Here is a 22,878-nt window from a genome sequence, read left to right as displayed (position 1 = left end):
AGAGCAGAAGGGACGGTCTGTGATCAGAGATTCCCAGATCAGAAAGCTTTACACTCTTAGTATTTTCCAGGAGAGCTAAACTTTCTCATTCCTCAATGGAGAAAGACATGCAGAGCTATGAGGAAGTGAGGTTTGGGGTTAATTTGACATTAACCCCATTCACAACACTCTTCTCCTGTTTTCTCTCTTTCTTTCTCTCCATCTACTCTACTTGATCATGCTCACCCCCAAGAGTGTCACAGTGACCTCTTTTGCAGATTCCCAAGTGTTGACAAACCAGTTGCTTAACCATCACCTTTACCTCCACCGTCATCACTAGCTCCAAGGGACAGGTCAAACTCCTGAACTGCAGAGACAAGGAAATTGTCAAGGAAATTGGAGGCTGCTTTCTCAGAGACAGGCACCAAACTCAGCTGCACCCAAACACAGCACCGCGTCAGACTTCCCGGTGATATCACTGCCAGCATTTTTGTGTGCTTCAGTAGTTGATGACACCTTGGTTTTACAGGTATAAAGCCTCAGTCACCTTTGACCAGTATCCAGCATGGTGCCAGACCATAATGTGTGTATGTGGCATTGCCTGCTCAGCCCCACCAACTTCCTTTAGAAACTGTCTCTCTCTCCCCACCACTTTATCTTTATGGACTTCTAATCTAATCCCATTGCAATGGTCATAATTGATTGCTTGATTTGATAGGGTGCATTTTCAAGTTGGGCTAGGTGCCTTCTTTTAGATTTTTCAGCTTGGAACCACAGTGGCCAAAAGCTATAAGGCATAAATCTTAGAAGATGCCTGTTGTCAGGTTTTCCACCATGGGGAAATAGGCAGTCTGCAGCAGGGGAAGGAAAAAGCTAACACCAGGAAGAAGGGAAAAGGTAGAGAAAGAATCCACACCATATTAAGTTCCTGGCTCCAATGGTTCCTAGGGTCTGCTACATCCCTGCCCTTTTTGTGGGTTTATTGCTCTGGGAGAAAACCCAGTATCCTTCAAGCGTACGTCCTTTTTTTTTCTTTTCTTTTCTTTTTAAATTGTATGAATTGAGTTTCTGTCACTTGCAGCCAAAGGATCCTGACTCTTCTCTGGCACTTAGAGGCACTTTGTAAATGTTTGCTGGATTACAAATGAGTAGTTTTTCAGTGTCCAAATTCAGAGTATCATGAGGCTGGAAGATGTTGGAAAGGCTGCTTGGTTTATCCCTTATTCTGGGGGCACTCCAGTCAAGGAGAAAGGGCTCTTATTTTTAAAGCCCTCCTGGAAGAAGATTTTATAACCTCCCCGGGTTACTTAACAAAGGAGTTGAGAGGAACATGGACAATCATGACATCTTGAATTTCTCCTTCTTCCTTAAAAGTCCCCTGCATTCCATTCCCAGTCTTAATGATTTTCCACTTCTTATTCTAAAAATGTTATTTTAAATCTTTAAATCTTTCAATCTTCATGTCATATAAAATCTATTTGTATTTCCCAATATTTTTTTGGTTAATAAGATTATATGTTGTTCCCTGATTACTCTTCCTGGTAATTTTAGCAGCTCATCATTAAGGGGTATACGATACACATTCTTTTATCCAGCAAATATTTCCTGAGAGCCTTGTATGTGGCAGGCACTATGCTAAGAGCTGTGATACAGAAACATTATAGCTAGTTGCTCAGAGAAAATGAATCACTTAAAACCTAGTCTAAACCTGATATGGAATTTTATCTGAGTGACATAATTACAGCTTCTGTCCTTATTTTCTTCATTGATTCATTCACTGTTCAGTCATTCAACAAATACTTTTGAGTTTCTATTTTAGGGGTATTGTTCTGGCTCTGGGTTTACAGAGTTGTTTGAACCAGGTCTCTACATTCTAGTGGGAGAAGAGAGGAAAAAAAGTAAGTTAACAATTAACTAATCATTTCAGACAGTATCAGATAGTGATAACTGCCGTGATTAAAAGAGGCAGAATAAAGTATTAAGCGTCCTGGATTGTAGGTAGGCTATTATAGATGAGATAATCAAAGGGGTTTTCTCTGAAAAGGTGGCATTTAAACAGAGTTTATGCAAAAGGTTGAGCCATGCAAAAATCTGAAAGCCCTGCCAGATGGCCTGAGGAACTGCTCTAGATGGTCTCTGGAATTCCTTCTGGGTAAAAAAAGAAAAAGCCCAGAATTTTACCCTTCCTACCTAGTTCCTGTTTTACAACAGTTTTCATGTTTCCTCTCAAAACCTTTACCAGCATCTGTAACTTCCAGATGTGGAGCCCAGAATTAGTCTCTGGTGAGGTTCTGTCAACATTACGACTCATGGCTCCAGCAACTTACGTTCATGTCTGTATATGCCAACATGATACTTAATAAAAGCTACCATCTAGCCCTCCCTCATTCCAGGAAGAGACTAAGATGCCAGACACAGACAAGTTATGACCTTTCAGAGAAAAAGAAGTAGCTTTGGGGAGCACTAAATGAGCACCCCAGTGCCATGGTTATATATAAACCTTGGTTTCTCCATCTGTAATTTTGGAGTGGTCTCAATAGACAAAATATTACCTTCATAATTTAAACTCACAGGAAAGAGACTATAGTCCAGATCCCTACACCAGTCTACCAGATGCTCAGTGTCCTTTGGTTCCAGTAGAATGTACTGATTTTGATTACTGCTAGAGTTGGTGGACCATCATATGGGCATTGAGAACCTTGGTTGTGAGGATTTACTTCTTCTTCTGCTGGTCACTGTGACACGACTACAAATTAAATTCTGAGATTGAGAATATTTGGGCCACACTAGCAGTGTGAACTTAGACCACCTGTATGAGTGCCAGCTTGTAGTTTCATTTCTCAGATGAGATGTTTTTCACCCTCTCTCCATCGGTGCCGAGACCGAGGCACGCGAGATTTTTTGTTGTCTCTCTCTGTGTGGTGAGTTTATTTCTTGTTTACTTCTGTACGGAAAGTGTGGCCCTTTGGTGTCTCAGCTTTATGTAGGGGTCTCCCATTAGATTCTTCATTTTGGGCGTTAAAAAAAAATTATGTATTTATTTGGCTGTGTTGCGTCTTAGTTGCGTCACGTGGACTCAGTAGCTGTGGCACACGGGCTTAGTTGCCCCAAGGCATGTGGGATCTTAGTTCCCCCACCAGGGATGGAACCTGCATCCCCTGCATTGGAAGGCAGATTCTGTACCACCGGACCACCAGGGAAGTCCCTTCTTTATTGGTATATAAAATAATGGTGCATCTTTTCATTGATGGCATCTTAGATAGGGTAACATACAGTGATTAATTAGAAAGTCTAGCACTTTGGAAATGGAATGTGAGATGGTATGTGGAATGAGGGTGCCACAGCAGGGGAGAAAGCCACTGAAAAGGGATGTGGGAACAAATGAAAATACTACTTCATTTTCTAGAGTCAGTCAGAAAAGAATAAGAATCTGACTTGACTGATACAGTACCATTATTATAACTATTGACTGTGGGAATGCTGGGAGACTGAATGCCTGGGGAAGAGATATGATACTAGTGAGACCTTGTACTTTAGATAGATGTCAAAGGCCCAAGCATAGCTAGGAGAGTGGCTCCAAGAGTTTACAAAGTGTAACTACATTTCAACGTGTGTAGGTCCAAGTTCTTTCCCTGGAAGGGAGGGTGCCCGGGGGGCCCTTGCCCAACATTTCTTTATTCTTTACCTCCCCTACTAAATGTAAATTTCACCAAGGGCAGGAACTTTGGCTTCCTTCTTCAACAATGTCTTCCAGTGCCTAGCATAGTACCTGACTCCTACCAGGGGCTTAACAAATGTATCTGCAGTGAATAAATAGGGGATGGGTCCCTATTGGCACTGCCAGCGGTGTTCTCGGGCTCAGGCCTGAGTTTGCAGCGCTGAGGAGGTCCAGTTACCAGGCCCAAAGCAAACAGTCTGAGGTTCAGAGATACTAGACGTGGGAGAAAAGTCGGGAAGCCAGATGGGTCAGCGAGGAGGGGAGATGACATCATCTCCAGTGAGGAGGACTGGAACCAGGCAGAGGGCTGGATGCTGGAGGAGGGCCCTGAGCTGGAGAGCAGATTCCTCTTCATTTCTCTTTGCAGTCCTGAGCTTCTGGTGTGGGTGTGTTGAGGGCAGGGAGTGAGCCCAGAGGATTCAGATAACACTGAGAGGCATTTTTTTTTTTTTTTTTGCGGTACGCAGACCTCTCACTGTTGCGGCCTCTCCCGTTGCGGAGCACAGGCTGTGGATGCGCAGGCTCAGCGGCCATGGCTCACGGGTCCAGCCGCTCTGCAGCATGTGGGATCTTCCCAGACTGGGGCACGAATCTGCGTCCCCTGCATCGGCAGGTGGACTCTCAACCACTGTGCCACCAGGGAAGCCCAAGAGGTGCATTTTGAAAAATGCTATCAGTGAGATCCCTAAACCATAACAATATTTTACAAAATTTCTTATCTTCAAAGCAACTCATAGAAACAAAGCAGTAGAGTGTTTTGTAACTCTCATCCTCATCACCAAACTCCTTTTTTCTTCTACTCACTGAAATCCAGTTGATCAAGTAATACATGAACTAAGGTTATCCCCAATATCTTAATTATGGAATCTGGTGACTTCTTTTCATTCCTTTCCTGCTTGACTTCCCTGTGGCATTTACAACCATTGATAACCTTCTGTTTCCTAAAATTTTCTGCCCTTGGTTTCTGGGACACCTACTCCCAGTTTCTTCTCAATTTAACTTTCTTCTTTCTCTTTCTTGTCCTTTATTTATTAATATTCTCCAGGCCTGCCCTCTTGGAATCCCTCTCTTTTCACACTACACCACACCACCATCTTCTTGAATTATCTCATTGGTACCCATAGCTTCAAATACCACCTTTAGACTGATGACTCCTAGACATGACCCTCCAGTCCAGATCTCTCTTCCTAGGGCCAGACCATATATTCAGCTAGAAGCTACCAAGATTTACCAACCTTGCCAGATTATTGCAAAAGCCTCTAACTGATCTCTTTCCAACTGGTGTTTCCTCCTTCCACTCAGCTGCCATTGTTTGTTCTTTCTCAGACCCAGTTCTGATCAGGCTTTTCTTCAGGTTATTCAGTTAAGTATTACACAGCCAAATAATCCAAATAATGTCATAACTGGTATTTTGCACATGACTTTATGACCACACTTATCATATGGTGTTGTAATGCTTTGTTTCCACGTTGTCTTTCTCATTGGACTGTGAGTTTCTACAGAAAAGTATTGTGTTGGAATCCTTTTTGTAAGGCTTCCACAGAGTACACGATAGGAACTCAAGTACTGAATGAATGAATGAGAGCAAATGTTGGATTGGGCTGAGGTACCTTCTTGTTAAACGTTATTAACTCCTTTTAAAACCACCACTGTGGGACTTCCCTGGTGGTGCAGTGGTTAGGAATCTGCTAACCAATGCATGGGACACGAGTTCGATCCCTGGTCTGGATAGATCCCACATGCCGCGGAGCAACTAAGCCCATGCACCACAACTACTGAGCCTGTGTGCCACAACTACTGAAGCCCACGTGCCTAGAGCCCGTGCTCCGCAACAAGAGAAGCCACCACAATGAGAAGCCTGTGCACCGCAACGAAGAGTAGCCTCCGCTTACTGCGACTAGAGAAAGCCCGCGCGCAGCAACAAAGACCCAAAGCAGCCAAAAAAAACCTCAACACTGCCACATTTCTAATTAATTTATCAATTCCTTAATACATCACCCCTGTTGACTCTTGTGTAATATTCTACAAGAAAAAAAAAAAAACTTCTAAGCACAGAATTAACCCTAAAGTAAGAGCCCTCCAAACACAATTTCAGATCCATCAGGTAATACTGCATTTAAAGTGAATTAATAATTTATATATACTGAGAGCTAGGTGCTAAGGTGCTATACATAATTACTTCCTTTAATTGTATGGCAACCTTATAAGGTATATTACTATCTTGGTGTTACAGATGAGGAAACTCAGCCAGCGTGAGTACAGAGCCCAAGCGTATAACCACTATAGTTCCTCACCCCCTTAGAGGCTGCCCTTTTGCGCTAGATCCAATATTGAGTGCTCTTTAAAATTAGCTTATGGACAATTCTCCTAGGAAACCCTCTCTTCACTTCCCCACCCCTCCTACTACCCTATGCATACCTCTATCACAGCACTTCTAACGTTTCATTGTGATTATCTATTAACCTACCTCTACTGCCCAATTAGATCACAAACTTCTCAGGAGCAGAAAACAATGATATTCACTGTTGGATCTACAGCACCCAACACAATGCCTATTGCTCAGTAGGTTTTCACAGAATGTTCATTGAATTAAATTAAAGTAAGTGACACAGGTCAATGGAACAGAACAGAGATCCCAGAAAAAAATCCACGCATACATGGTCAATTAATTTACAACAAAGGAGCCAAGAATATACAATGGGAAAAGGATAGCCTCTTCAAGAAATGGTATTGAGAAAACTGGGCAGCCACATGCAAAAGAATGACACTTGGACCACTATCTTACACCATACCAAACATTAACTAAAACTTGAACGTAAGGTCTGAAACCATAAAGCTCCTAGAAGAAAACATAGGCAGTGAGCTCCCTGACACCTGGCTTGGTGATGATTTTTTGAATCTGATACCAAAAGCAAAAGTAAAAAAAGCTTCTGCACAGCAAAGGAAACCATCATCAAAATGGAAAGGTAACCTACTGAATAGGAGAAATAATTGCAAATCATATATTCAATAAGGAGCTAATATCCAAAATATGTAAAAAAAAGAAAACTCATACAACTCAAAAAAAAAAACAACAACCCAATTAAAAATCTTTGTCTAAGAAGACATTTTTCCTAAAAAGACATACAGATGGCTAACAGGTAGATGAAAAGATGTTCAACATCATTAATCACCAGGGAAATGCAAATCAAAACCACAGAGAGATAAACCTCACACCTGTCAGAATGGCTGCTGTCAAAAAAACAAGAAATAACAAGTGTTGGCAAAGATGTGAAGAAAAGGAAACTCTTGTGCACTCTTAGTAGAAATGTAAATTGGTACAAACACTATTTAAAACAGTATGGAGTTTCCTCAAAAAACTGAAAATAGAACTACCATAAGATCCAGTAATCCTACTTCTGGATATTGATCTGAAGAAAATAAAAACACCAACTTGAAAATATATCTGCACAGCCATGTTCACTGAAGCATTATTTACAATAGCCAAGATATGGAAACAACCTAAGTGTCCACCAATGCATGAATGGATAAAGAAATTACATACGCAAACACATGAATATTATTCGGCCATAAAAAGAATGAAATCTTGCCAACGACATGGATGGACCACAAGGCAATTATGCTACATGAAATAAATCAGACAAATACCATATGATCTGTTTTTTTATGTGGAATCTGAAAAAACAAAACAAAACTCAAACTCATAGATATACAGAACAGATTGATGGTTACAAGAGGCAAGGGGTGATGGGGAGTAGAAGAAATAGGTGAATTTTATTTCATCTTAAATAAATTGGATTTAAAAATTTTTAAATGACCATATCTATGAACTGGCTACAGATTCATTCATTTGGGTTATCTTCATAATCAGTAATGACTGCTAGAACGAACAAAATCAAAAAGAAATGTTTTAAATCAATGGAAAAATTACTCCTGTCCTTTGTGCAGCTATATAAGCAGAGAACCCCTCACTTCTTCTTTTTTTAAACATCTTTATTGAAGTATAATTGCTTTACATTGTTGTGTTAGTTTCTGCTGTATAACAAAGTGAATCAGCTATATGTATATCTATATCCCTATATCCCCTCCCTCTTGTGTCTCCCTCCCACCCTCCCTATCCCACCCCTCTAAGTGGACACAAAGCACTGAGCTGATCTCCCTGTGTTATGCAGCTGCTTCCCACTAGCTATCTATTTCACATTTGGTAGTGTATATATGTCAATGCCACTCTCTCACTTTGTCCCAGCTTACCCTTCCCCCTCCCCGTGTCCTCAAGTCTATTCTCTATGTCTGCATCTTTATTCCTGTCCTGCCCCTAGGTTCTTCAGAACCATTTTTTCTTTTTTAAGATTCCATATATATGTATTAGCATACTGTATTTGTTTTTCTCTTTCTGACTTACTTCACTCTGTATGACAGACTCTAGGTCCATCCACCTCACTACAAAACAGCTCAATTTTGTTCATTTTTATGGCTGAGTAATATTCCATTGTATATATGTGCCACATCTTCTTTATCCATTCATCTGTCTATGGACACTTAGGTTGCTTCCATGTCCTGGCTATTGTAAATAGAGCTGCAATGAACATTGTGGTACATGACTCTTTTTGAATTATGGTCTTCTCAGGGTATATGCCCAGTAGTGGGATTGCTGGGTCTTTTCTACCTCCATTTCCTCACTCCTTTCTCACTTTTTCCTTTTTCTTTCAATTTAAGGAAAAAAATCTCATTTTACGTTATTTAAAGTCCTTTAAGCAATAAAGTCTTAGTATAATATAAAATGCTCAAAATGTACATTTACCTTTATAGGAGTTTTTACATTTATATATTATAATAATTTATGTATTGTTAGTTTTAAATAATCTAGAAATAGTGCTGGTGAATCTTCATTTCTGTGTGGAACCCAAAGACTGAAAGAGTGACCCCAACTGTTCCCTGTTACCAAAGATCATCTGGTCCCCACTGAACTCATGGACTGCACAGATCTAGCCCATCTACCAGATTCTTAAACCTCTTCAGGGAATGAGATTCTAAAATTTAATAGTCCATTGAGTGGAGAAAATTGTCTTTCTTTTCCTAGTGAGAAAAATGATTTTTACATTTCTTATAACTCAGATGTCTCTCCTGAAATAGAAGCAAGCTTATTTTCTTTTGTTTGGTTCTCAGCCAAGTTAGAGAATAAATTTTAATATGCATATTAAAATAATAACTCCCTTCTAGGAACTTCACAAAGGGCATCAAAGAACAGCATTGTCAATTCCCCCTGGATCCTAGACCAAGAGGTTTAATTACAATAACAAGATTTTAAAGATCAGGTCTGATTATTAGTAAGATTATTTGGCCATACACACATATTCCTTTCGTTCCACTTTGGAATGGGTATGAGAAGAAATTATCACTGCACCAAAAAGTAGATAGAATAAAATTAATTAATTAATTAATTAAATAAATAAAGCAAATGGAAGGAAGCCCTAGGCTAACTCATTGCCCTTGGGGGCAACAAAGCCTGCCCCCAGAACTGGACTCCTTATTTATCTTCTACTTTCCAAAGGTTTCTTAATATTGAAACTGATGCCCTCTCTTTTAACATAAAAATTTCACAACCTCCTCGAAAGTCACTAATACGCGAAAGATAACTAATAGTTTTTGGCTAGAGTCTAAGTTTCTGAACATCCTCACCAGCTAAAAAGACTTTGCTCAGATTTACTTTCATTATGTTCCATTTTAACACAATAAGACTATTTTATTTTAAATATGTGTACATGCAAAATATTGAAATATTGCATGCACTTTCTAACTACACTCCTCCCCCATAGATCATGATATGTTCCTCCTGAGAATCCCTGGGCTTTCTAGTTTTGCTCTGGCCAGACTCCCTTCTATGGGTAGCCCTTTGAACCTTGTTCCACGATGGAGCTTTGCCATAGGTAACCAGACTTCCAAGATGATGAACTCCTGCCCGTGACATTTTCAAGTGTCTCCTTTCCCCTCCATACACACTCCTGCACCTCCCCCCCACACTGCTGCTGTGCTCCACTTTGGGCTCCAGCTGTGGACTGGAACACCAGGGCTGACTGCTGTTAAGACTCGTTCACTGACTTTGCCACACTCTTGGGTCTAGTCTGCCTTCCTACCCTCTACCATCCACCGCCCAAGCCTTGTCTATCCTTGTGGGCGAGTTTCATGTCAGAGCCTGCTTCCCATTCCAAACACATGACACATGCCGATAACAGGCTGAGAGAACAGAGGCCTCTGCCTGGAGCAAGCACATGGCATTCCTTACCCTGAGAAAACACAAGACAAGGCTTGGCTTGGCTTGGTTTGGAGCCATTTTTATCCCTCAGAAGGTAGAGGATTCCACAGAGGAATTGCTACTTTGGACTTAACTCTAACAAGGTTGAGGTGATTGATTGCAAGGAAATATGAGATATACTGTGTTGAATAAGAACTGGGCACTGCTTACAATCAAAGAGGCAGGGTAGGGTAGTGGAAAGAGCTCCAACTACATGCTCAGAAAGACCTCAGTTCAATTCCCAACTTGGTGTGAACTTGGCGAACTTATTTAACATTTGTGAGTTCAATTTCCTCATTCATATAATGGGGATAATAACTCTACCTATTTTGTAGGGTTGCTGTAAAGATGAAATGTGAATTCACAGTGTCCAGCATGTAGTAGGGAACACATTAGTGCTCAGCTGATCATTTATGAGCATACAGTATGAGTTTGATAAATGTTAGTTTAAAAAGTCAGCTTTCCAAACGTTAAATGAAAATTTGTTTGCTCCTGCGGTCAGAGACTCTAAATGGAAACCATGAGTGCTACTGCAACAATCCTTGTAGGATTTTTTCTTTTGTGCCATTTGGCTAATTAAATATTTTATTCTTTAAAAATTAATGGATCATGGACTTCCCTGGTGGTGCAGTGGTTAAGAACCTGCCTGCAATGCAGGGGACACGGGTTCAATCCCTGGTCCGGGAAGATCCCACGTGCCACGGAGCAACTAAGCCGGTGCATCACAACTACTGAGCCTGTGCTCTAGAGCCTGGGAGCCACAACTACTGAGCCTGCACTCTACAGCTCGTGCGCCACACGGAGCCCGTGCGCCTAGAGCCCATGCTCCGCAACAAGATAGGCCACCGCAATGAGAAGCCCACATACCTCAACAAAGATCCAATGCAGCCAAAAATAAATAAAAATAAATTAATTAATTTTAAAAAATTAATGGGTCATGATAGTAAAATAAGTTTAAAAGCTGAACAATTTACCAAAAAAATATATATAAATGACCCTTAAACATATTGCAAATATGTCTGATCTCATAATTTGAGAAATACAAATTTCAATTACACAGAGATATAATTTCTCTAAAATTGATTTAAAAATAAAAACTACTACCACTGTTGTCGAAGCTGAGGGAAACAGGCACTTGCATACATTTCTGGTGATAATATAAATTAGAAAACTCTCATAAAGGGATATTTTGCAATATCTAATAAATATACATATGAGCTTAGCTTAAAAAATATGGAACGCTTCACAAATTTGCATGTCACTCTTGTGCAGGGGCCATGCTAATCTTCTCTGTATCCTTCCAATTTTAGTATACATGCTGCTCTTATTATTGAGACAGATACTTTTATCTTCATTATACAGCACAGGAGACCAAGATTCACAGGGGTTAAGTAACGTAGCCAAAGTTACACAATTATAAAGTATCACAATTCCGAGTTTATCCCTGTGATTCTATCAACCTGATATGGTCAGAGTGTTATCTCATGCTTATCAGAAGTTCTTATTGGTAGTTACATAGGGATTTGATTAATAGACAAGAAAATTTAGTAATTTTTCAATAAATGGCTCGTACTTGGTAGCAGCATTTGAAATTACCAACATGAAGACAGACAGTATTTAAAGAGGTCTTTGGCATTCTAAAACACAATTATCTTGGTCTCTTTGACAGGCAATTCATTGAAAAAAAGAAGTTGAGGTATTGTTTTTTTAGATTAAAAGAGCCAAAAATGCAATGTGTCACCTTGATTTGATTTCGCTTTGTTCAAAGCCATGATAGACATGTTGGCAACAAATTGGGGAATATGAATATGGACGAAGTGGAGAAAACAAGCAGGAATTATTGTTCATTTTTTGTTACTTTTGATAAAGGTGTTATCCTTTGAAGGAGAATTTTGTGGGGGTGGGGTGCAGAGCTGCAAGTGGTAAAATGAACTATTAGTGGTAAAATGTCATGTGTCTTTATTTTTAAATGATTGAGCTAAACAATATGTAAATAGAGGAAACGTGACAAAATATTGACAATTGTAGACCCTAGGTGGAGGATACATAGGTGTTCTTTGTGCTGCTAGTCCTACTTCTCTGTATATTTTAATGTTTTCATAATAGAATAGAGATTTAAGAAAAGGCCCTTGAAAATCGCTGATCTAAAAGGAGGGCTTTAGAGTCATGCCATGGGGTTTGGCTCCTGACAAGGCTTGTATCAAAGACTGAGAGGAAGACAGAGGACCAGATAGTCAAACTTGGTAGGACTAATGATTGATGGAATCTAGATTTGAAAATGGCTGGAATCTAGCCAGGGGAACCTTAATAAGGGAGAATATAGTCATGTATATAGGTTTTTTTTTTTTCTTTTTTGTGTTACGCGGGCGTCTCACTGTTGTGGCCTCTCCCGTTGCGAAGCACAGGCTCTGGATGCACAGGCTCAGTGGCCATGGCTCACGGGCCCAGCCGCTCCGCGGCATGTGGGATCTTCCCAGACCAGGGCACGAACCCGTGTCCCCTGCATTGGCAGGCAGACTCTCAACCACTGTGCCACCAGGGAAGCCCTAGGTTTTTAAAATATTAGCAGCCTGAGGAAAGCAGTCAGAACAGCTATTCTCACTAAAAGGACAAAAAGGCTTTAGTTGGTGGCAAGTCAATGTGAGAGAATGAAGTGATGTAGCTGCTAGGACAACTAATGCCCTTTTAGTCTCATTTCTAGAAGCAGGAGATCCAGAACAAGGGAGAGTGATGGTCACACAGCCACATCCGGCCAGGTCACATCTGGAGTTTTATTTTTTTATTATTTTATTTTTTATTTTTTATTTTATTTTTTTGAGGTACACAGGCCTCTCACTGTTGTGGCCTCTCACGTTGCGGAGCACAGGCTCTGGACGCACAGGCTCAGCGGCCATGGCTCACGGGCCTAGCCGCTCCGTGGCATGTGGGATCTTCCTGGACTGGGGCACGAACCTGTGTCCCCTGCATCGGCAGGCGGACTCTCAACCACTGCGCCACCAGGGAAGCCCACATCTGGAGTTTTAGATTCTACTCTAAGTCCCTTATTTTGAGTGGCACTGGGATAGGTCCAGAGAGGCTGACTGGGCCACATCATACTAGCCAAAGAACGTGGGGCTCATAAGTTTAAAAAAAGACTAAGGGTCAAAAAGTCCACAAATAATAAATGCTAGAGAGGATGTGGAGAAAAGGGAACATTTGTATGCTGTTGGTGTGAATGTAAATTGGTGTACCACTATGGAAAACAGTATGGAGTTTCCTTAAAAAACTAAAAATAGAACTACCATATGACCCAACAATTCCACTCCTAGGCATATATCTGGAAAAGACAAAAACTCTAATTCGAGAAGACACATGCACCCCAATGTTCATTGTAGCACTATTTACAATAGCCAGGTCATGGAAGCAAGGTGAATCTCCATTGACAGATGAATGGATAAAGAAGATGTGGTACAAATGTACAATGGAATACTATTCACCCATTAAAAAGGAAGGAAATAATGCCATTTGCAGCAACATGGATGGACCTAGATTATCATACTAAGTGAAGTAAGTCAGACAGACAAAGACAAATATTATATATCACTTATATGTGGAATCTAAAAAAATGATACAAATGAACTTATTTACAAAACAGAAATAGACTCAGAGACATAGAAAACAAACCTAAGGTTACCAAGGGGGAGGTGGGGGAAGGGATAAACTAGGAGTTTGGGATTAACAGATACACACTACTGTATGTAAAGTAAGTAAACAACAAGGACCTACTGTATAGCATAGTAGTAACCGATGAAGGAAAAGAATCGGAAAAATAGTGTATACATAACTGAATCACTTTGCTGTACACCTGAAACTAACAAAATGCTGTAAATCAACTATACTTCAATTACATAATTAATTATTCATTTATTTTTTAAAAGACTAAGGAGAACATGGTCATGCCACCAAATATTTCAAGGGTTTTGTGCAAGAAACTAGTCCCATGTAGGCAGTGCCATAAAAAAGAAGCAGGTGCACTTGTTACAATAAAATGAAGCATTTTTGTAGCAGTGCCCAGGAAAGGACTGTGTTTGTTAAATGGACAGCTTGCGTGGATCATTATGCTCCTGTTTAATGTAAGGAGAACACTGGGGAACTGATGCAAAGAGAGAGGAAAAATAAGTGAAAGTGCTTTGAAAAAAAGCTTAAAAGGCTACATAAGCTTGAGACATTTGTTACTACTTGCCAGAACTAGCATTTCAGTAGCAAAACTTCCAAGGGCCAGAGATAAAATTTTTCTTTGACCTGGATGCTTGCCTGAACCTTGTATATAGTATCAAGGACTCTTTTGTCTGTTTTTTCAGGAAGATGAGTAATTATGTTGATAGTTTATAAGATTTCCAATTCCAAAGCTAGAAATCTCCCTGGCAACTTTTGAAGGTTTTTTTTTTTCTTTTCTTCATTTCCTCTTTTTTTGTTGTTTTTGAGTCAATGAAAAACATTCATGTGGTTTAAAACTCAAAGAGTAAAGAAGGGTGTACTATGAAAAATCTTCTTCCGCCAATTTCTGTCCTCTAGCCATTCAGTTCCACTCCTAAGAGCCAACTAATGTTACCCAGTATCTTTCTTGTTTTTTAGACACTCTTACTCTTCATGTAATTTCCTCCATGTGAGAATCTGGGAAGCAAGGAGAGAGTCCTCCTCTCTGTCCCCCTTCTTGCTCCTCTCAGGTTCTCAGCAAGGGATCTGAAAGTCACTGACTCTCTGGCCATGTGACATCCCATAGGATGGCCACTGTTACACAGGACCCAGGGGAGGCCAATCCCAAGAGGTTTCGGAACAAGTTTTCCTCGAAACTGCAAACATTTGCCAATGCCTTATTTCACCATTCTGCACTCCACTGGCCAGGCAGTTAAACCTCTTGCCAAAGACTCTGCAAAGAACAAGAGATAACATTGTGTGTGGGTGGATATGTCTATTTCTCCTCTGACCAACTTTCCTGATGAGGTCACACAATTGCATCTTTGTTCCTGTCCAGAGGGCTGGATGGTTGGTGCTATGAGAACGTTACTGATGCAATCACCAGGGTTCAGTTTATAGTGGAGAGTAACTCATGCTTGTTCCCATACTGGCCTGTACACATGCTCTTCATTCGTGTGTATGTGTGTTGTTTCTCCACTGATAAGTTAGTCAAAGGCAGGGTCCTAATACCTAAACCCTTTGTATCCTCAGATCCCCCAATACAAGGATCTCACCTCTTATTTTTTCATATTGCTTAGCAACTGAGAAATGGACTTTTCTTCCTTCTAAGTATCTCTTGTGTATGTGTCTGGGTAGCTCCCATGGAGATATGGTGGGAGCATGAGATATTGTTCTCATCCTCATGAAGTGACACATTTTTCTAGAGAGGCAAGAATTACATGTATGAAACAGGGACAGTACTTACTAAGGTGCAAAATTAAGATGGGCTTGAGGGGGACATGGTTGAAACATGATTGATCATCTCAGTTTTTTCTAGAGATTAGTTAAGTTTTATCTATTTCTTTAATCTTGATTCTTAAGACTGTAGTTTATAGATTTATTTATAGAAACAAGTCTGTGCTTCCTCTTCTTCCTGGAAATTTTCTGTATTCTGTTGGGCAGGGCCGTCCTCATCCTTCAGACCTCCCCCAACTGGAGTAGCTACATCCACACAGGACATTCTAGACAGGGCTTCCTTAGGAGGAGACAAGGCCATTCTTCCAACCCTGTTACACTTCTGCTCCCTGGAGTTATATGATTCTTGCACATTTTCAGGTAGATGGCCAGCTCTAATGTGTAATACCATGGGGCCCAGGCGCCAACAGACCCTTGACAGGCCTCCCATGAGCTTTGACAGTCGGGGGCCAGGGAAAAGATGAGTGACCCTGATGAGGGCAGAGGCAGTAAAGGCTTGTGGGATTTCCCAAGGTTAAACTGGGGACTGGAGGTGACAATGGCTTTGTGTTACATACTTGATTTTTTGCATGGATTCTCCGAAATACAGAATTTCTCTCCATTTCTGGCAGTAAAAGAATTGTGCTGAGGGGCTTCCCTGGTGGCGCAGTGGTTTAGAATCTGCCTGCCAATGCAGGGGACAAGGGTTCGAGTCCTGGCCTGGGAAGATCCCACATGCTGCGGAGAAATTAGGCCCGTGCACCACAAATACTGAGCCTGTGCTCTAGAGCCCATGAGCCACAACTACTGAGCCTGCGCATCTGGAGCCTGTGCTCTGCAACAAGAGCGGCCGCGACAGTGAGAGGCCCGCGCACTGTGATGAAGAGTGGCCCCCGCTCGCCGCAACTAGAGAAAGCCCTCGCACAGAAACGAAGACCCAACACAGCCAAAAATAAATAAATTTAAAAAAAAAAAGAATTGTGCTGATTGATTGCTTTTTAAGTTCCCTGTTGGGGTGAAAGAAGATAAAAAGTAGGAGTAAGTCTGACTCATGTCTGTAGATTTTTATTATAACAAGCGTCATTTATTTTTAAAACAGCAAAATCTGGCTTTAGCCTTGAAACAAACAAGTCTACCCAAGACTATCCATGTTAAAAAATAAATCTGAAGGGCTTCCCTGGTGGCGCAGTGGTTAAGAATCTGCCTGCCAATGCAGGGGACACGGGTTCAAGCCCTGGTACGGGAAGATCCAGCAGGCTGAGGAGCAACTAAGCCCGTGTGCTACAACTACAGAGCCTGAGAGCCCGCGAGCCACAACTACTGAAGCCCGCGCACCTAGAGCCTGTGCTCCACGACAAGAGAAGCCACCACAATGAGAAGCCCACACACCGCAACAAAGAGTAGCCCCTGCTCGCCGCAACTACAGAAGAAGCCTGTGCACAGCAACAAAGACCCAATGCAACCAAATAAATAAAATAATTAATTAATTAATTAATTAAAAAGTCAATACCACCAAATTTTGAAAACCTGCTGCTGCCTTCTCTCTAATCTCTGCCAAGGGACCAGATTTCTCAGGTAGGTGAGTTAAGCATCCTGGCACCCCTTTCCCTGGAAGGCTGGAGATGCAAGGGTATATGCTGTATACTAGATGTTCTCAAAGCATGGTCTGGGGACCCCTGGAGTCTCTGAAATCCTTTTTGGGATTTCTGTGAGGTCAAAATTATTTTCATAATAACACCGGGATGTTATTTGCCTTTCTTACTTTTCTTGCCTCCCAAGGGTATGGTGGAGTTTTCCAGAGGCTACATGACATGTGATGATGTTAACACTCTGACAGAAACTGGAAGGTGTACTTGTGTATTTTTGTGTTTTAAAATTTCTCCATTTTAATTTATAATATGATCATTGTCAGTGGATATAACCCACTATTTAGGAGTGCAAAAGGTTCCTAAGATCAAAAATTTTAAGAACCATGATATAGACCAGGAGTCCCCAACCACTGGGCCGCGGACGGGTACCGGGCTGTGTCCTGTTAGGCATGGGCCGCACAGCAGGCGGTGAGAGGCAGGCTAGCCAGCAAAGCGTCATCTGCGGCTCCCCATCGCTCACATTACCGCCTGAATCATCTCTCCCACCGCCCCACTGCCCCGGTCCGTGGGAAAATTGCCTTCCACAAGACTGGTCCCTGGTGCCAAAAAGGTTGGGGACCGCTGCTATAGACCATCATTCTCAGTCACCATGCTAGAACACTAGCAAACACCATAATGTTATTCTTTTTGATGAGAGTTTGGAAACACCCAAGTATTCTAGATGGAGACTTCTTAAGGAGATTTAGGAAGCATTCTATCTGTCTAGGTACATAATATTCAGATGACCTCAAAAGCTCTAAATAATTGTGCTGGGGGCTTGTATCCTCCCCTGACGTATGGGTATAGGTGCCCCAAATCCTTTTACTGGATATGCTAATTTGCAAAAAAAAAAAAAAAGAGAAGGAAACATCTTTATCTGTGATTTGTCTGTTCTCTGACAATCATCTGAAATGGGATCATAATTCATGCATACAGCCTTCACCTTGAAAGGCAGTGCGTGCTATTTTTGGAATTCTTGAACTCTAAATGAACTGAAACCAAGAATCCATAGCCTACTAGGAATATAGGGCAATCAAGCAAGTTTTTCTGGTTTGGGAGTTTGTGTGTGTGCCTGTTTGTGCCCACGTGCGCACAAGAAATGAGGTCAATTTGGTCAGCAGGCCATTTGTTAGATATTTCTGAATCCCATTCTTCAAACACAGTCAGCACAGAAGTTGGTTTTCTCATGTTGGTCCAGTGCCCATTTAGTCAGGAGCTTGAGATTCCATAAGGTCACTGCCTCCTAAGCAATGGAAGGGACCTTTTTGTTTTTTAAATACATTTATTTATTTTTATTTATTTTTGGCTGCGTTGGGTCTTTGTTGCTGTGTGCAGTCTTTATCTGCAGCAAAAGGGAGCTACTCTTCGTTGCGGTGCACGGGCTTCTCATTGCGGTAGCTTCTCTTTCTGCAGAGCACAGGCTCTGGGCGCGTGGGCTTCAGTAGTTGTGGCACGCGGGCTCAGTAGTTGTGACACACGGGCTTAGTTGCTCTGTGGCATGTGGGATCTTCCCGGACCAGGGCTCGAACCCGTGTCCCCTGCATTGGCAGGCGGATTCTTAACCACTGCGCCACCAGGGAAGTCCTGGCCTTTTGTTTTATACAGGCCCTCCTGAAGCTGGGCATGGAGCATGTCTGCCCATAAATATAATAGTTACAAGCCTAGACTCTTCCTTTGTCTCCCTCACACACATGGACTACGACAGAGTTGGAGATATATATCCTCAAACTAAAGTAACGAAACTACCAAATACAAGCATTTGTTTTGGATTCAACTGAACACAGATTAGATGAACATCTGTTATATGCAAGGCACTAAAGAAGGCGGCATGAGGAAGGCAAGACAGACACTGTTCCTGTCCTCAAGGGTGGCAGCAGCTAATCACCTGTCATTTTCCAGTTACTGCATCCCAGTATCCTCTGTCATCTAGCAGAGTTAACTGACAGAGATAAGGACAGAAGGGTGACCTCCATTTCTCTCTTTTATTCTTATTAGGCTGAATTCATGAGGGACCTCCTGGGGCCATCTCTGGCCCCCTGCCCTGAAGGAAGAAATAATTTTCACAGAAAATTCATGTCTTAGAAACAGAAAGATGTTGTCTATTATAAAGAATCTTTAGCAAAATAAAATGAATGACACTCAATATGCTCCATTTTAATCAACACATCTTTATAATCATGGACATTAAACCATTTTGTTTTTAGGAGAAATGAGTGATAAGACAAGGGCAAGAGCTAGAATTCTAGCAACAGTTAGGAAGGCAAAACTGAGTCACCTTTTTCATGCTAAGAGGAAGTGATGAGAAGGCACTAGTGTCAGAAACTGGCTTGGTGAGGATGCTTTCTCTCTGAGTGTCTGGAAGGGGATGAGCTCTGACCACTCACTGCCTCATTGTCTTGCCCACTGGTTCCTTTCTGGGCAAGGAAGAGAGTTGCATGTCCTGCAGAGTGTTGTAGGCATCTGACAGCAGTCCACGGGAGACAGCTGTTCTGGGGCCCAGAATGGGCAGTCTGTAGCGAGTGCCCTCTGGAGGACAGTGTAAGAAGGAAGGACAAGGATAGAGTCTATTTTTAAAATCTACTCAAAATAACCAATGTCACCAAAGACTTCTTTAACCTTATAAAACAGCTTCAAAGTTCACATGAGAATCCCTTTTACTAGAACGATCTTAGCCCCCACCAACTTAAGCTTTTACAAATCTTGTCAAAGAGGCCAGAAAGGAGTGCTTAGAAACATAACTCAAATATTCGGAGACATTGCCAGTTAAATTATAAATGAAGTGGGCTTCCCTGGTGGCGCAGCAGTTGAGAATCTGCCTGCTAATGCAGGGGACAGGGGTTCGAGCCCTGGTCTGGGAGGATCCCACATGCCGCGGAGCAACTAGGCCCGTGAGCCACAACTACTGACCCTGCGCGTCTGGAGCCTGTGCTCCGCAACGAGAGGCTGCGATAGTGAGAGGCCCGCGCACCGCGATGAAGAGTGGCCCCCGCTCGCCGCAACTGGAGAAAGTCCTCGCACAGAAACGAAGACCCAACACAGCCAAAATAAATTAATTAATTAATAAAACAAAGGACTAGTCTTTGCCAAAGAATGATTGAAGTTTAAAAAAAAATTATAAATGAAGATAAAGTGTGTCTGGAGTTGTAACATGGGTCAAAGGGAAAAGAGGATTCAATTCTCAGAAGACTTTTCAGGGATATGTATGTGGTTCTGCTCTTCAAACAAACGTGATCTTATGAAAGGCTACAGTACTGGGAAAGTACTTGTATTTCAAAAGGAACCTTCATTTTATAAAATAATTTATTTTAGGGCTCCTTAAAATCCTTACCATCCTGACCTCTTCTTTGAATATGAGTTTATATACAAGAAGTTGGTTAATACTCAACTCTTCGAAAATACTCATTGTGAAGGAGAGTAAATCAGTGCATAAAACAGCATCTTCCCATTGGAAATCACTGAATGACTAAGGGAACTGGAGTCCTGAATTCTCTGGAAGAAGCTCTTTAGTCCAGCTGAATGAGAGCTAAGAGATGTCACAAGATCACAAACCTAGGACCTAGTTCAGTGTCATTGCTGTAATGAAGAGGAAACAGGTCCAGGGTCGTGATGAACTGAGGACCAGAACCCAGATCTCCTTAATCCTAACCCTCTGTGCCATATCTCAGCACTGGGCCAGGTGGTAGACCTAAGTCAGGTGGTTAGCAGCTCTACCAATGTTTATGGACAAGAGCCTGTGTCATGGAACTCTGAACTCAAGGCCAAAGTCAAGATAAACAAATCCAGAAGAAACCCCATCACTTAATAGAGATAGGCTCTTTCCATTTACTTAGTTCTCACTAATAATTATTGAGGACATATCAAGTTTAGCTGAATCCAGAAAAATACTAGAGATTACTGTCATGATCAACAGAATGAGTTAGACAGTCACTGGCAGTGATGGTGGCTGGGATGAGTCAGCCATTTGGTATTTGCAGCATGTCCACAGGCTATGCAGCACAGGGACGTGTCTAAACTGTATAAACCAGTGGGGCTGGGGCAGTGTCAGCAGATTTTCTGGGTCAGTCAAAGGTGAAGGCTGCCTGTACTGAGTGTCTGGCTCTTGGCGGGGTGGTGGGGGGGCAAAATGCTTCTCTGGTTTTAAAGGTGGGAACACAGAGACCCAGATAGTTTCAACAATATGGCCAAATCTGTCTAGCAAGACTAGGATCTGAATGCAGGTCTCTTTGCTCCTAGGATTTTTCTTTGACCTCAGAGAGCACACACAAGAGCCAAGCTCAGCTCAGAAGGGTTGAGACTGGAATCAACTGCAGATCTACCAAGCTTCAGCTCCATAAGCACTCTCTCTGAAGTCTCACCTCCAACACTGCTACCCTTGGATGAACTCTATGAGCAAGAACGAGGTCTGTCCAGAACATAGTGTGCTGATCTATGTGCACTGAGTCTAGTTCTTATACTGGTAATTGAAATACACTCCCAGGGTTAATGAATTGAGGAAAGGCATCTTATCACACTGTCCTGTAGAATCAGAAAATAAACATTCCTGCTGAGGGAAGGGCATGTAATTGTGTGTGAGTGTGTGTACACGTGTATGTGTGCTTTATCCTTTGTGAGGCAGACCTGAAAAAATTCAGGTTTAAGGGAAACTCAGAATGAATGTATGGCTGGTACGGAGAACCCTGAAACCAACAGCACATGCCTGTCACCCAGTGTTCCCTAGGCTTCAAGAGAATGAAGTGGTTACAGGCAGATGGGGGCAGCTTTCATTGGGAGGATGCTCTTAGCTCTTGGATCTTCAGTCCACTTTGGCTAAATGAAAGTCACGAGTGAGGCCAATATTTTTGGATACATAAGAAGGGATTGGGACTAGCAGTCTTTCACTCCGCTACAGTGGTTATCTCCTAACCTCAGCTGTCGCCTGAGTCTCTGGTCCTCCCTTTTGACATCCCTTCAAGATAATCCTTCTACCCTCAAATTTCCTTTCTTGATGGCCTCTCAGTTCAGTTCTGGCTCTAGCTCCTCTGCAATATCCCAGGATAGAGCTTAGACTTTCCCATCAGTATAAAGTGAACTTGATTTTCCTTACTGTGTGTATCAAATAAGAGAAAAACTGAAAGTGGCTTCAGTTAACCTGGGAGCAAATGAGAAGATGGACAAAGTTACTAAAGCGACAGCCTATACTGCATTAAACCCTTGAATCATATCACTCCAAAGAATGACCCACCTCCTCTTTGCCAGCCCAGTGTTGGCTTCCTAAAAGATAAGACTTAGGTCAATGCTGAAGCTAGAGATAGTCGTGCTGTCCTTTTTTTCCATACCAGCACAGGAACATAAGAATAGCACTGGGCAGCTGCCAGGGGAAGGCAGGTGTTCTAGGGAGCCTGTGGAAGGGAAGGCTCAGGGTTTGGTGAGGCCATGCCATGGGTGTGGGGACACATTTCCCTTCCCACCTTAATTGGTACTATCAAGACTGCCTGAGAAGGGAACTATCTACTTTGTGCCCCATCCCTACGGACATTCTTCAGCAAGTGGATTATGGGGCTCTTTAGAAAGAATGGGGCAGAGCCCTGTGGCATGGAGAGGACACGGGAAGGAACACGCCATGGATAAATGCAAGTGAGGCCTGAAGAGGGGACAGGTAGGGCTGGAGTGAAGGGAGGGCTGTGGGCCAGGCGAAACCGGTCAATAAGCAGTACGTGAAAGAGAAGGGATGGAGAATGGGAATTTGTTCAGAAAATTCAGAAATTATCTTAGGTATTACTCTGGGGTCAAGAGACGGAGCACCTGTGTTTAAAATGTACAATGACACATTCCTTTCCACCAAGCCCTAGCCAAATCACTAATGTGTATTCTTGCTTCTTCCATTCAGAATG

The 22,878-nt window shown here is 42.0% G+C and overlaps 1 protein-coding gene across 1 annotated transcript in view; it reads right to left on the bottom strand.

Annotated features, from left to right (window-relative positions):
• Positions 1–19,367: 19,367 nt before the first annotated feature.
• LOC308629489 (uncharacterized protein C1orf105) overlaps positions 19,368–22,878 on the bottom strand; it is a gene marked incomplete at its 5' end in the record, with an annotated part of 32,159 nt that continues 28,648 nt past the window's right edge. The window contains 1 exon segment of the mRNA XM_081257415.1: positions 19,368–19,585. Coding sequence (XP_081113541.1) covers positions 19,389–19,585 — 197 coding nt within the window. The 3' untranslated portion in view covers positions 19,368–19,388.

Source organism: Mesoplodon bidens, assembly GCF_964165515.1.
Source record: "Mesoplodon bidens genome assembly, chromosome: 2".
Classification (NCBI taxonomy): Eukaryota; Metazoa; Chordata; class Mammalia; order Artiodactyla; family Ziphiidae; genus Mesoplodon; species Mesoplodon bidens.
Note: the sequence above shows the minus strand (reverse complement) of the source record. Positions and strands in the feature narration are given on the sequence as shown.